Genomic DNA, 14367 nt, shown 5'->3' on the forward strand with positions numbered 1-14367 from the left:
AAGGGCGACATTATTATTTCAACTATATTTCTGAATATTATATCCTTATAGTTATGTCTATTTTAGGTCATTTTTAGGTCATCAAAATTTGTTAGCTCAGTTGAGAAATTCTCCTTTTCAAAATGCCTCAGTGTGAATTATCACCTGGAGTCAAATCTAGGCTTTGAGGTTTAGTTCATGTGGGAGGCAGCTCATTCCACTTTAGGATATTTTTGATGATGAGCAAATTTCCCCTGACATCAGGCTTAAATTTGCCTGCTTGAAAATTCCACCTCTTGTTCCTTGTTCTGCTTTCTGAAGCCAGGCTGTACACGTTGAATCTCTCTTTCTTCTGGTAGGCCCTTCTTAAACTCATGAGCTGCTGAATGCATCACTGAGATGCTCTCTTGAGGGAAGTAATAATTGAGAGCATGCTCTAGTTTTCAAGTGATCTTTGTGCTAATGTCGACAAGAAAGTCATTTGGAATTTTTGTTCATTCTTCATATAAAGGAAAAATCCTCTTTTCTTCCATCCTCTACCACTCCCTCACTATGGGCACATTAAAATATTGGGAACTGTTACATTCCTTGATCCAGCATAACCTGCTCTAGGCTAGGAGTGGGGAAATGGTGATATCAAGTGCAAGTATACAGCTATGTTTCATTACTGCAAAGGTGTAATGTGATTGCCAGCTACTTTTCCTTCCAACAAACCAAGGGGACAATACTAATAACTTCCATTTATAGATTGCCACTATCCAGGTTGCAAAACACTCGTCTCATATTTATCCTATCAAATAGTCTACATAAGGTATCATTAATCACCATTGTGTAGATGAAGAAACTAAAGTTTGGTGAGAGAAGCAGGACTGGTCTCCTGCCACCTACCCTCGAAGTTCTCTAGGGCTAAGCAACTCTCTTAAACTATTAGTTTAAGGGATAGCAGAAAGAGTTGCCTCATCAAAGAGTTCCCTGTGATAGTTCAATTACAAATTACAGTTCCAATCCTTAGTACCCTATCCTATTTCCTTTTTTTTTTTTTTAGTTTTTCTTTAAGTTTTTTCTTCATTTCCTTAACATAGCATAATAAAAAGATGATTGTGCATGAAACTCAAATATATTATGTATAATTTGCTATTCCTTTTAAATATATAACAATTCTCACGTAAATTTCTTTTTCTTTTCTTTTCCCCTCCTCCCTATTCGAGAGATTACTGCCATTAGATACAAATAGGCATATATATGTGTATATATATATATATATATACATATATATATATATATATATATGTGTGTGTGTGTGTGTGTGTGTACACACACACACATGTATATAACTATTCTATACACATCTATTTATCAGTTTTTTTTTCTCTGAATGGATTTGAAGTCCTAAGTATGACTTGCTGTGTTCACTACACAGCCACAGTTCTAAAATTTCATTTTGCACCCTTGGATGATGGCATTTAGGCTTTCTCCACTGTAAACATCTCAATCCTGCCTCTTAGTCTAAGGATCTTTTATGAAGTTAGCAAGCTGTCATAGTTGGTCAGATCTATGATCCATACAGCTGTCACCAAGAGTCCTCAAGGGATATTTGTGGGAAGGCTGGCTTAACAAATTCACAGGGTCTTTGAGTTAAAGGCATCTCAGAAGATGCCCTAGTCCAACCTCCTTCCCAATGAAAGAATGCTTCTCTACTACATGCTTGGTTTCTCTGTTATCAAGTTTAAAGATAAACTATTGGCAAGCTTCTTATGGATTCATGTCATTTACCACTGTGATTAAACCTTATGATTGTACCCTTAATCACCTTAAAAATTCAGTTAAAAGGGTTGGTGAAAGTGTCATTTGACCACAAACTACCTTTTACTCCAATTCTCCTGATTCCATTTTCAAGTGTCTGTAACATTGTGAATAAGGCAGTCATCCAAAAAATTCTGGTTTTGAAACCTTATTCAGGAAAGTAAATGTTAAATTACATTGAACTAATTAGCTGAAAAATTGCTCAACTGTCCACTGCATCCTTCGTAGACATGGTCTAAACAGTAGGAAAAAATAGGGAATATTCTCTTCTATGTTTTTCAATCCTCTATCCATTCCAATAAAAATACCCTCAACTTTCATGGTAAATAAATTTCTAAAACACAGGTATAACTATGTCATCTTTTGCTTAATAAGCTTCAGTGGCTCCCTATTGTCTTTAGGTATCACTATAAAGTCCTTTATTATTTAACCCTGCCCTCTTATACCCTTGCAGTTTTATTATACAATAGTCTCCTTAATCTATAGTGAAGTTTCATCCAGTCAAACCTTATTTTTCCTCACACATTGCATTCCATCTCTTGGACAAGCCTTTGCATGGCCTGCTCTCCCATATCTGGAAAGCATAACCTCCTTAGTCCTACTACTAGAACGTCTTAGCTCCTTAAATCTCTAGCTCAAGAATCACATTCCACCAAAGAGACAGCCATTTTTCTTATGTAAAAATGCCCTCTCTTCCTGAAATCACCCTGTAACTACTTTGTACATATCTGGTATGAGCCTAAATAATAGAGACTGCATGGAAATCAGGAAGACCCATCTTTTATTCATATATCCTGACTGGACAAGTCAAGTGCTCCTGGTAACTCTTAAGACCTGTTGATAAACTACTGCCTCATATTAGTTGAGGAAGTCACCTGCACCTACACCAGGAGTCAGTTATCTATGGCTGGTGGGTTAAACCAACCCATCATCTGCTTTTCTACAGTCCCTAAACTGAATAAATATGAAAATTATTCTTGCTCATGGACAACATATAAATAGGAGGTGGGCCAGATATTGACTAACAGGTTGTTGGTTTGCCAATCCTTGCCCTAAATCAATGAAAATAGTCCCAGCCTATAGCTTTGTATTGCAAAAATCATATGTATGTGCACATGATGTTGGTAAGCTTTTGGAAAGCAACAAGTGTTTCATTTTTGCTTTTAAATTCATAGTCATTAATATTTTGGAGGTATATTTGTTGCTTTTAAGTTCTTTCAGTCATATATGATCTCTTTTGAAGACCCCATTTGAAGTTTTCTTGGCAAAGATACTGGAATGGTTTGCCATTTCCTTCTCCAGCCTCACTTACAAATGAGGAAACTGAGGCAAACAGGGTTCAGTGATTTGTAGGGTTACACAGCTGATAAGCATCTGAGGTCAGATTTGAATTGCCATCTTCTTGATTCCAGGCCTGGTCTCCTATGCACTGTACTACCTAGCTGCCCCATTTTGAATAACTGCTTGTTTAGTGATTCATTTATGTTTTTCTAGATTCATACTCTTTTTAAAAATTATGATGAACATTTATGTGCTAGGTACTTCAAATGCCTATAATTTCAATGTAATATAATTAGAATATTGTAATGTCCAGGCTAGCTCTCTGGAGGACCTCAGGATCAGTCAGAGTCAGCACCAGTCAAAGTCCTTGGGCTTTAGGAGGAGAAGTGAAGGAGGCAGGCAAGCTATCAAGTGGCTCTTCAAAAATGGATCCTGGACTCTGGAGTCTGGGGCTTGAAGTCTTCCCTATTGATCAAGGCAGAGAGACTTTGAGTCTCTCTCTCAGCCCTCCAATCCTTCCTTATAATTACCTCACCACAACACATTCAGCAGGAGCCAATCATGAGGCGAGATATCACATCACTATAGCAATCTAAGTATATGTTTATAGAACTATCATCTCACATTGAGTAGGTACTTAGCCTTAAGTGCTCTGCAGTCTTAGATTCAAATACACCTTTTCAGAGTTCCAAACCTTTGCAATCATTCTAGCCCTTTACAGAATATACTGCCTCCCTTCATTATAAAGTGATAGCATAAAGGGAAACATTCTCTTGCCCACAAACAAATTAGGATCAATAATTTTGGCATGAAAATACCAATGTTATCTTTTATGCAGCGTCTTTTTGATAGGGTATACACACATGAAGATTAATGAGTCCATAAAATCATGCAAAGAACTTACCATCATTCCTCAGTATTAAAGGTGTAGGAGGTCCTAGCACTTTGTGGTTTGTGACTGTGTTGGTCACTACACAGGTGTAATTTCCAACATCTGATTTTTCCACTTTAGCAATATAGAGGTTTCCAGTCTCTTGAGAAACAAAGCGTCTGTTATCCTGGTATGATGGGTATTCATTGAAGATCCAAGCATAGCTCAATTCTGAAAACAATGGGTATTACCATTACAAACATGGTTTTCAGTACTGGAGACTCAAACTCATCGAGAATCAATCAAAATAGAATTCCAGGCTACTTTTTAAAAAGTAGATCTTTAATTCAATCATCCCCATAAGCTGCAAAAAGAAACATCAGCATAGTACATTATTTAAACAGATTTCTAGTTTATCTGAATATGAATATGAATGTGAAGCTATAATCAGGGTAGGTAATAATGATTTGATTCAGGGCACTGAATAGAGAGGATATTTAGAGAACTTAGAGTCCTTTAACAAACAACATAACAAAGTTTAATCTAATTAATATGAACACTTTGTTTAAATGGAAAAGAATCATATGGTAAGATGGAGTTTCTGCTACTCTAATTCAACTGTCCTCATCTTGAGTAATCTCCTCATCCATAACCTGGTACTTGGTTCCCCCTTTACCTCTGTGACAATTCTTAGTCTTTTTTGCTGGTTCATTACTTACATCATTCCTCCTAATGATGGGTATGTCCCAAGGTTTATATGTAAGTATGTATGTGTGTGTGTGTCCATACATACATACACATAGACCTGTATATATGTATATGTATATATACATATGTATATATAATTTATATATATATTTTATATATGTATATGTGTATATATATATATATACACATTTACATATTCTTATTTGGTGATCTCATTTGTTCCCAAGAGTTTAATTATTAATTATGTGCAGGTGATCTCCAGATCTATCTATCTATTTATCTATCTATCTACCGTCTATCATCTATTGTTTCTTTTGAGCTTCAAGTAGGGGTTTACACATGCCCATTGAACATTTTTAAAAATCCAAAAAAGCATTTCAAACTCATCTAAGAATTCATTGTCTGAGCCCCAGCCTCCGTCCTTCCATCCTTTCCAAGATTTATAACTTAGTGTCATCCCATGCTCCTTACTCTCATTTCACATCTGTTTCTACCTCCACAACATCTCTCTAACTTCTGTACTTTTCTCAGTTCACTATACCTGAGGCATTCATAACCAATCATCTGGCTTACTAGAATATTGCCTCTCGATTGGCCTCCCTGACTTAATACCTCCCCACTCTAATCTATCCTATTCCTTACTATTAAAGCGACTTTACTAAAGTACAAATATGACCATATTATTCCCCAACTTAAGAAATTTTAATGGCTCCCTATCACCTTGAACATTAGCTCTTAGATTTTAAAATCAAATCTACTTTTCCTGACTTCAGCCAGGTTGATTCAGCCAGTCTGGTCTTTGCACTGTTCATCAAACAAAGCACTCCATTTCTATCTCCTAAAATGCATTTTCTATTTAATTTATTATTTGCTTATACTTATAAATCTTCACATTATAGCCCTGGATAGAATGCAAGCTCCTTGAGGACAGGCACTGTTTTATTTTTGCCACACTATGTTCAGTACTCACTATAAATACCTTAAGTACTTATTAAGTGTTTCTTGATGGATGCTGGTTTTTTGGGAATAGAAAGAGCACTGGTTTTGAAATCATGGAACCTGGTTTCAAATACTACCTCTTATACTTGTTACATATATATTCTTTCAATTGGGTTTTAATTTCTTCAGTTATAAAATGAGAGGGTTGGGCTACTGACCTCTAAGAATCTGTACAGCTCTTGATTTATGGTTTTATGATCTTATAATCTCTATCTGAACTTTCTGTCCCTTCTCAACTGAGTTTCCTTTCATTTGAATTCTTTATTTATAATACTTATCTATGGGGCCAAAAAAAATCTAATAATCACTCTGCCAAGAAGAGATAGAGGAAACAGTATAACAGATAACTCTAACTTATTAAACTAAGATTTTATAAATTCCTTCATATCTTTCTAAACATGATTTCTGATCTTGAAGACTTTACAATCTTTTCAATTTACCATGGCCATTAACTATTTTGGTAGGTATCTCCAAGAACAAACCAATTCAGCTTCTTCCTTTTACAGATAAGGAAAAGAAAGCTCAAAGTTTAAACTTCTTGTAACAAGTCAAATAGCTAGGAATCAAATCCAGATTTGTCAGTATCTTTCAAATTATATCAGGCTTCTTTTTTTCATTCAAATAAATTCTTACTTGCCTTGAATAAGTAGATATTTACGAGTCCTATGTTGATTATTTGCTATTATTGATCTATCTATCTATATTGATCTATTATTCTATGATCATTTAAAACCCTAGTTTTTAGTAGATATTTTTTTTTGTAATAAAAATATTAAATGCTGATGGCAATTCTGGCATGATTAATTGAATCTACACATTTTTCATGATATGTTTGGCCCTCACTAAATGAATCTTCTTTTACACTTAAGAAGGCCAAAGTGCCAGTGGGGTATTTGTAACAGTGAACATACATGCAAGTCTCCTTTACCTTTGCAAGTTCCTATGTATCAAAAATAATAAGATGGTTTTTGGTTAATCCATCTGAAAGCTCATTATTCCTCAGAAGTAAAGGATGATACAGTAAATGATTAACTGATGTACCAGAGTAAATCAATGAATTCCAGGGAACCTCCAGATTTCATCAGCTTAGAGCCTATCACCACTGAAATCATAACCTTCAATTTTATAAAAGCTTGAAAAGGGTTTCAATTGTCATTGACACTCAGTAGTCAACAAGTCTTGTAGGATGTCTATTCAGAGGTAACTTGGAATATGGCAAGAAAGCAAGTTGGTCTTCCCTATGCTTTTCTTTCAGACTAAAAAGTATCACTTGTCCTTGAAAAATAGCAGTCAGAAAGATCAAAGGGAATGGCCATCCTTCAGTGATTGATCTCAAGAATTGCATCTACTCCAAGAAAGATATTCCACTTCAGGTGCCACTGTTTGCATGCAAAGGAGAATTCTTTTCCCTTTTAACTGTATTGTCATATTTCTATGAGCTCTCTATTTTAAGCAGATATGATTATGTTTATGTGAGAATAGTTAATCACTTTATTTATACATGTGTATCTAATTATAAGTAACCCCATGCTGATGTCAAGAGGAGACTAAAGTAAATAAGTTAGAGCTTATCAGTGAGCTTGATCTTTTTCAAAAATCCAAACATTTAATGAAGCTACTTTATTTGTATGACAATGGCAAAAATATTGGATGATTAAAAAAAGAGTATCAGACATAAAACTCAAATGTTTCTTCATCAATTTGGCAAGTCATATCTCAATATTTCTTATTGGTGGTTTGTTTACTAGAATTTGTGAAAGATATTTTGTTGCTATAAAAATGGTCTTTGTTGGTTCATATGACTCTTGAAATGGTCCCAAGAGATTTTTTTTAATTTAAGAAATATGAAAGTAGTATCAAGATTTTTCTGAATACTTCATTGGATTCCTTTTGGGAGAAAGCCAAGCACTATCCTGGTCAGTTTAGACCTGATGTGTCAATCCATTGGACAATATGAAAACATTACAATTTTGAGACCAAATCTAGCCAGGATAAAAATATCATAGGTAGCTAGCTGGACAGGAAATAGAATGTTGGAGCTGATTAGAGGAATACCTGAGTTCAAATCCAGACTCAGATCCTTACTAGCTATATAACAGTGGGCAAGTCAATTAACCTCTTTCAGCCTTAGTTTCCTCAAATATAAACTAAGCATAATAAAAGTACCTGCTATCTAGAGTAACTATAAAGATAAAATGATTTAATATTTGTAAGTCATATTAAAACAATAAAATTTTATAATTACTAATATCATCATCATCAACATCTTCTTCAGTATTCTCTTTATCATTATTGAGAACTGGAAGGGACCCAAAAGATCACTTTGTTATGCCCCTCAATTAATGGATGAAAAAATTGATACATAGATAAATTAGCTGACTTGTTGCATAGGTAGTAAGTAATGGAGATCAGATTCAAATTCAGATGCTGTCCAACATCTCACACAATATACCAAGATAAAGTCAAAATGGGCACATTATTTAAATACAAATGGGGATATAAGGAAATAAGTGGAGCATAGCCTATCTTACTTGTTAAATCTGTGGATAAGAAAATAATTTATGAAAAAAACAAGATATAGAGAGCATTGTAGGAAGTAAAGAGAATTTTGATTACATTTAATTTAAAAGTTTTGTACAAACAAATCCAATGAAACCATTGTTAAGAAGGAAAGCAGAAAATTAGGAGAAAAAAATTCATGGCAAGTTTTTATGATAAAAGTTTCATTTCTTAAGTATATAGAGAACTGAGCCAAATTTAGAAGAATACAAGTCATTTGTCAATTGATAAATTGTTAAAGTATAGGAACAGGCACCTTTTCAAAAGAAGAAAACAAAGTTGTATACAGTCTTATGAACAAATGCACTAAATCACTATTGGTTAGAGAAATACACATTAAAATAATGACTGATTTCATACCTATCAGATTAGCTAATATGACAGAAGGGGAAATCATAAACATTAAAGAGTATGTGGAAAAATTGGAACACTAAAGAATTGTTGGTGGAATTGTGAACTAGTTCAACCACTCTGGAGAATAATGTGGAACTGTGCATATTTTTGATCCAGTAATGGCAATGCAGTGTCTGTATGCCAAAGAGATTAAAGAAAAAGAAAAAAGAATCTATATTACAAATATAATTATACCAGCTATTTTTGTGGTGGTAAAAGAATTGGAAATTGAGGAGATGCTAATTGAGTAGATGGCTAAACAAATAGTGGTATATGATTATAATGGAATATTTCTGGGCTATAATAAATGATGAGCAGGATGATTTCAGAAAAACATGGAAACATATCTGAACTGATGCAAAGTGACTGATTAGAACTAGGAGGACCTTGTATTCAGTAACATCAATATTGTTTAATGACAACTCTTAATGACTTACATATTCTTAGCAAAATACAGTAATTCATGATATTTCCAAAAGATTTATGATGGAAAAATGCTATCTATTTCCAGAGAATGGATTGATGGAGTCTGAATGCAAATTAAACTATATTTTTCTTTAATTTTTTTTTTTACTTCTTTTTTTGTCTTTTTGTTTTTGGCCTTTTTTTGAAACATAACTAATGGCTTAAAATATATTTTGCATAATTGCACATGTATAGCTTATCCCTTTTCAGGGAAGAAAAAAGGAAGAGAAGGTGAAAAAGAAAAAAAAAATTAGAACTCATTTAGAAAAATATTAAAAACTTTTTATATGTAATTGGAAAAATATTAACATTTGAAAATAAACAGATTCACATCTTATAAACCCAACAGACTTTCTACTATATCTCCTACACAGTATCAGACTTGCCTTAGTTGTTGATTAATACCTGGCAAAACACATTATTGCCAATATTAACCAATCAAGTTAGTAGAATTTTTAGAACATGTGTTAAACAATAGCACATGCCCGCAAAAATATTGTGACAAGTCTAGGATATTTGAGAATGGTCACTCCTGAGGGTATTCTTTTCCCTTCTTTCCCCTCTATGCCAAACAAGATCACCTAAACCCAATCTAGAATAGACAGGTATGAAATAATACCAGAGACAGTACTTAAAGGGGTACCCCTAGAGGGGATTTCCACCCCCCATCTTCCTGCTAATGTTTCCATTTCTTTCTGCCCTCACGGGGACACTGACCCTCTCCCTATGAACCCTGGTTCTCCAGACCTTAGCATGCACTTTTTTGCTACTATATTAACATTATTAATTATTATGATAGCTATTATTATTTCAATATATATGTAAGGACTCTAGATACTGCCATTTATGTTACCAAGTATCTTAGAATTTCTGATTATATTTTCCTATATTCAAATATGGTCTTCCACAATTGGAGTATGAGCTCCATGAGAGCAAAGACTCACTTAATTTTTTTTTTCTATTTTTTTCCCCAGCGCTTAACACAGTGCTTGGTATATGATAGGAGCTTAACAGTTTTCATTCATTCATTTTGGTGCAAAATGTATTGGGGAAACAATTCAAATGAAAAGAGACCAATACTACATATCCACAACTGCATGAAGAGGTATCAAGTGAGATCCAGGTTCTCCCTATTAATCTGACAAACTGCCTCTTCCCTTCTTCCAATGACTCCAAAATGTTTTGAGTGCTGTGGCAGAAACTGATAGTCAATGAATATGTGATAACTAGGGGAAAGACCCTTGAAAAAAAGGCCTGCATTCTTTCAATGAGCTTGCCCCAAACGAGAAACAAGTTAGACTATTCTTCCCCTATATGACAGCACTATAATAGAGATGTGAGTGATTCAACCAATCTGCTGATTTTTCTCTATCATGCTAAGAAAAGAACCTGGTTACATTTGAATGATTTTTTTGATTGAACTGACTCAGGACTCATGTGTCACACATATAATATAATTTCTAGTAAAAGAAAAAAAAAGGTTATTATAGCCTAGAAACTAATTATCACCCTAGAAATTGCCTCAAAAGAGTCAACAGGATTCAGTTAGGAAATCTAACTCTCTGAGACTTTTATGTCTGATATCTTTCTTTCTCTATGATTTTAAGGCATGTAAGCCCAGGGTCAGGGACTAGATTATACTGTCAAAAACTATCAAAAAGGATATTAATTAATATTAGCTGAGTATAATGAAGGAATCAACTAGGTTGGTAAAGAGCATCACTCATCATCATCACCATTAATTGACAGTTCCTGTATGCTTTTTGAATTTGCAAGGAGTTTTTCTCACTACAATCCTAGAAAATATTTAGTTCAAGTGCTATGTCCATTTTGCAGAGAAAATAAGTTTGAAGAGTTCTTAAGTGAACTGTTTTTGATCTAAGACAGTGAGCCTTGAAAATAGTTTCTCAATCCAGTTTTCCTGAATAACAAATTCAACACTCCATCTTTTATATCTAGAGCTAGAAAACGTTTAGATCAGGGTAATTTAAATTTTTATTTATTTAATTTTTAATTTATGGAATAAAACAAGCATTTCCATAAAATGGTAAAATAAAAAGATAATAGTACATGAAAGTGTAAATCTACCATATACAACTTGCTATTCCTTTTAAATACATATTATATATTATATGAATGGATATAGGTAAAATTATTTTATGCATTCTTAAACTTTGATCTTTGAACTTTTTTAAAAAAGGTACCATGCTAATTATATTTTGATACAATTGATTTCCTTCATAATCCTTTCATTAAAAAACATAGGTTTCACCAGACTAGAAAGGAGTCTGTGGCACAATACAGACTAAGAATGCGTGTTCTAGACCAAAGCTTCTTAAACTATGGATCATGACTAACTTTGTTGGGGATCCCAACTATTTTATATGTACATGCCTGAGAATATGTAAAAATTTTATATGTATATACCTGAAGTTGTGTAAACATTGTAAAAAAATGCTTAAAATTGAAAAGGGATTGTGAGTGGAAAAAGTTTAAGAAATCCTCCTCTACACTACTGCCCTCCTTTCACAGATATGGAAATTCAGGCCATGAATCCATAGTTATAAATGGCAAAGGGGGACTAGAAGCCAGCCTCTAAAATCTAGCATTGGTGTTCTTTCTTCATTGGTATCATGAGTATAAATTTATTCCTGTTTTCTAATGTTCTTTTCCAATGGAATTGGATGCTGTATTTTATCAAAAGCTTTTTCTGCATCTATTGCTATAATCATATGATTTTTATTGTTTTTATTATTAATATGAAAGATTTTTTTAAAGCTAGCAAAGTTATAATACTTTGGAGAATTGGAAATGGAAAAAAATGCTATCAAATTTCTGTAAAGTTGAACAAAGAACCAAATAGTAAATTCTCATGTTGAAACACACAAATATATCTAATATTTTGTTTTATTTCCCAAAGGACTTCAATGCAATATTTATACTTATTCAAACTTGACAGATTTCTTTTGATAAGTTTTCACATATTAATTGCTCTAGAAGTAACAGGCAATCCTTATCCCAGAGGCAATTTGTAACAACTAAGTAAAGACATCTGAGTGCAGGATGAAATGGCTATTGATGCTTCAGATGCCTGATTGGAAAACAAAAAAATTGATGGTAGTGATGACAAGTTAGATACTCACCAGGGCAAAGGGTCTTCTGGAAGCAAGTGATAGCTTCCTACTTTATTTTGTCTGAATCCTTTGAGAGCCAATGCTAAAATTTCACTTTATAATGGATTTCTTTTTTTCCCCCATGTCCTGTATGGCTAAAGAGTATTTGATTGTTTTAAAAGGAGAAACTTTAAGATCCCCAATTTAGGACATTTTTCATTGAACAAAGTCACCTTGTGATTATTACGGTGTGGTTGAAATTACAGCTCAAAATATATGGAATACTGATTATGGATCCAAGAGAAATATGGGCAAATAAGGATAGAGTTTGAAGATGCTGGAAAAGGAGGAACAGCTGTATGCCTAAGGCTGTGGAAGCACTGAGTTATTTGAAACTGTCAGTAATTCCCTAGGCTTACTAAAGGATCAGAAGATCATGGATTTAGTGATCAAAAGGATTTAAGGAATTCTAGGATCATGGCATTAGAAATGGAAGAGACCTCAGGGACTATTCCTTTCATTTTATAGAGAAGGAAGTTGAGGTAAAGACTGATTAAATTACTTCCCCAAAAAGTGTTAGCCAAGGGAATCTATATCTAAATTTTCTGACTCAGAATCAGTATTTCTGCCACCACAGTGTGCTGTCTCCCTTGAGGTCATTCTATCCAAGCCCGTTTTACAGCTGAGTACACTGAAGCCCAGAAAACTTAAGTCTATTACTTAAGGTCACAAAGGCATTGAGAAAGTCATGAGTCCAGTCCATGACAATGACTTCATATTTAACCCTCTTTCTACTGGACTGTCACTTAGGCTGGTGTTGGCCATTTAGTGTTGGGAGACTAGGTTGAGGGCAGTTGAGGAAAGAAAGTAAATGGAAAGCTATTGTAGAGAGTGGAAGGGGAAGAATTGATATTAAATGTTTGAGTGCATGAAGCTGATGTGAAGTGAGAGGAATACTTTATGAAGAGTGAGTTGTACAGGGAGACAATATTGCTATTAGGGAGAACAAAATAAGAAAGGACAACTAGGAAGCATGGTGGAAAGATCACTGGACTGGGAATCAGGAACACTTATCTTTTTGAGTTTTTTTAGTTCAAATCTATACTTCCTAGCTGTGTAACTCTAGGCAAGTCACTTAACCCTATTTGCCTCAGTTTCCTCATCTATCAAATGAACTGGAGAGGGAAATGGTAAACCACTCCAGTAGCTTTGCCAAAAAAAACCTCCAAATATGGTCAGAAAGAGTTGGATGTGACTAAAATGATTCAGCCACAACAAATCAGGAGAGGATCTATTATTTTCTCTAAATGATTTTCTTTTAAAAGATTTTTTGTTTGAGGGATGATTTTCTAGGGGGAGGGAAGGTCTTCATTCCTCTCTAGACTTCATTCTTGACTTCTTAAGTTTTTTCTATAATCCATCACCTCATCTTCTCTCTTTGCTTTTCCTGTTCCTTTGATGAGTTGGTTTTCCTCATTGGAGTATAAGCTCCTTTGAAAGCAAGAAATGTCTTTCTTCTTGTTTATATTTGTACTTCCAATCCTTATCACAGTGGGGTAGCTATATGGCACAGTGGGCAGAATGTCATACCTGGATTGAAAAAGCCTTAGACATTAGCTGTGTGAATCCAGGGAAGTCACTTAACCCTCTTTGCCTTAATTTCTTCATGTGTAAAATTATCTGGACAAGGAGATGGCAAACCATTCTATTATCTTTGCCAAGAAAACCCCAAATAAGGTCACAAAGATCTGGACACAATTGAGCAACAACTTAACTCAGTGCCTGGTACATAGTAGCACTTAAATGTTTGTTGACTTGATATTTAAACAATGTAAAAACAAAACAACATTAATAGACACACATTTAAATATTTTAAAACAAGAGAATATAAGATGTAGCATACTCTGTGCCCAAGCATGAGTCCTAGGATAACCAGGGCTTTGGGTCTGCCCCTGCTCTGCATTAAACCTTGCCCTGAAAGGAAATGAATGCAGGGGTTGGTCAGTTCCCATCCTGGCCACCCAAGAAATTTATACCAGCATAGAACCTGAAATCACCTACTCAAATCAGGTATTTCCTGAACCCTTCATAGGTTCTATAGGGAAGAAAGATGGAGGAAAAGAGGAAAAGAAAATCTGGAACATAAGAAGAAAATAATGGCAGCATGACTATGACTTATATGTTCATGAACATCAT

At 34.2% G+C, this 14367-nt stretch overlaps 1 protein-coding gene across 1 annotated transcript in view; it reads right to left on the reverse strand.

Annotated features, from left to right (window-relative positions):
* The window catches only part of CNTN4 (contactin 4), a 607439-nt gene that overhangs the window by 225617 nt on the left and 367455 nt on the right, over nucleotides 1-14367 (reverse strand). The window contains 1 exon segment of the mRNA XM_074284065.1: nucleotides 3968-4165. Within this exon segment, the coding sequence (XP_074140166.1) occupies nucleotides 3968-4165 (198 nt within the window).

This window comes from Sminthopsis crassicaudata, chromosome 1, assembly GCF_048593235.1.
Source record: "Sminthopsis crassicaudata isolate SCR6 chromosome 1, ASM4859323v1, whole genome shotgun sequence".
NCBI lineage: Eukaryota > Metazoa > Chordata > Mammalia > Dasyuromorphia > Dasyuridae > Sminthopsis > Sminthopsis crassicaudata.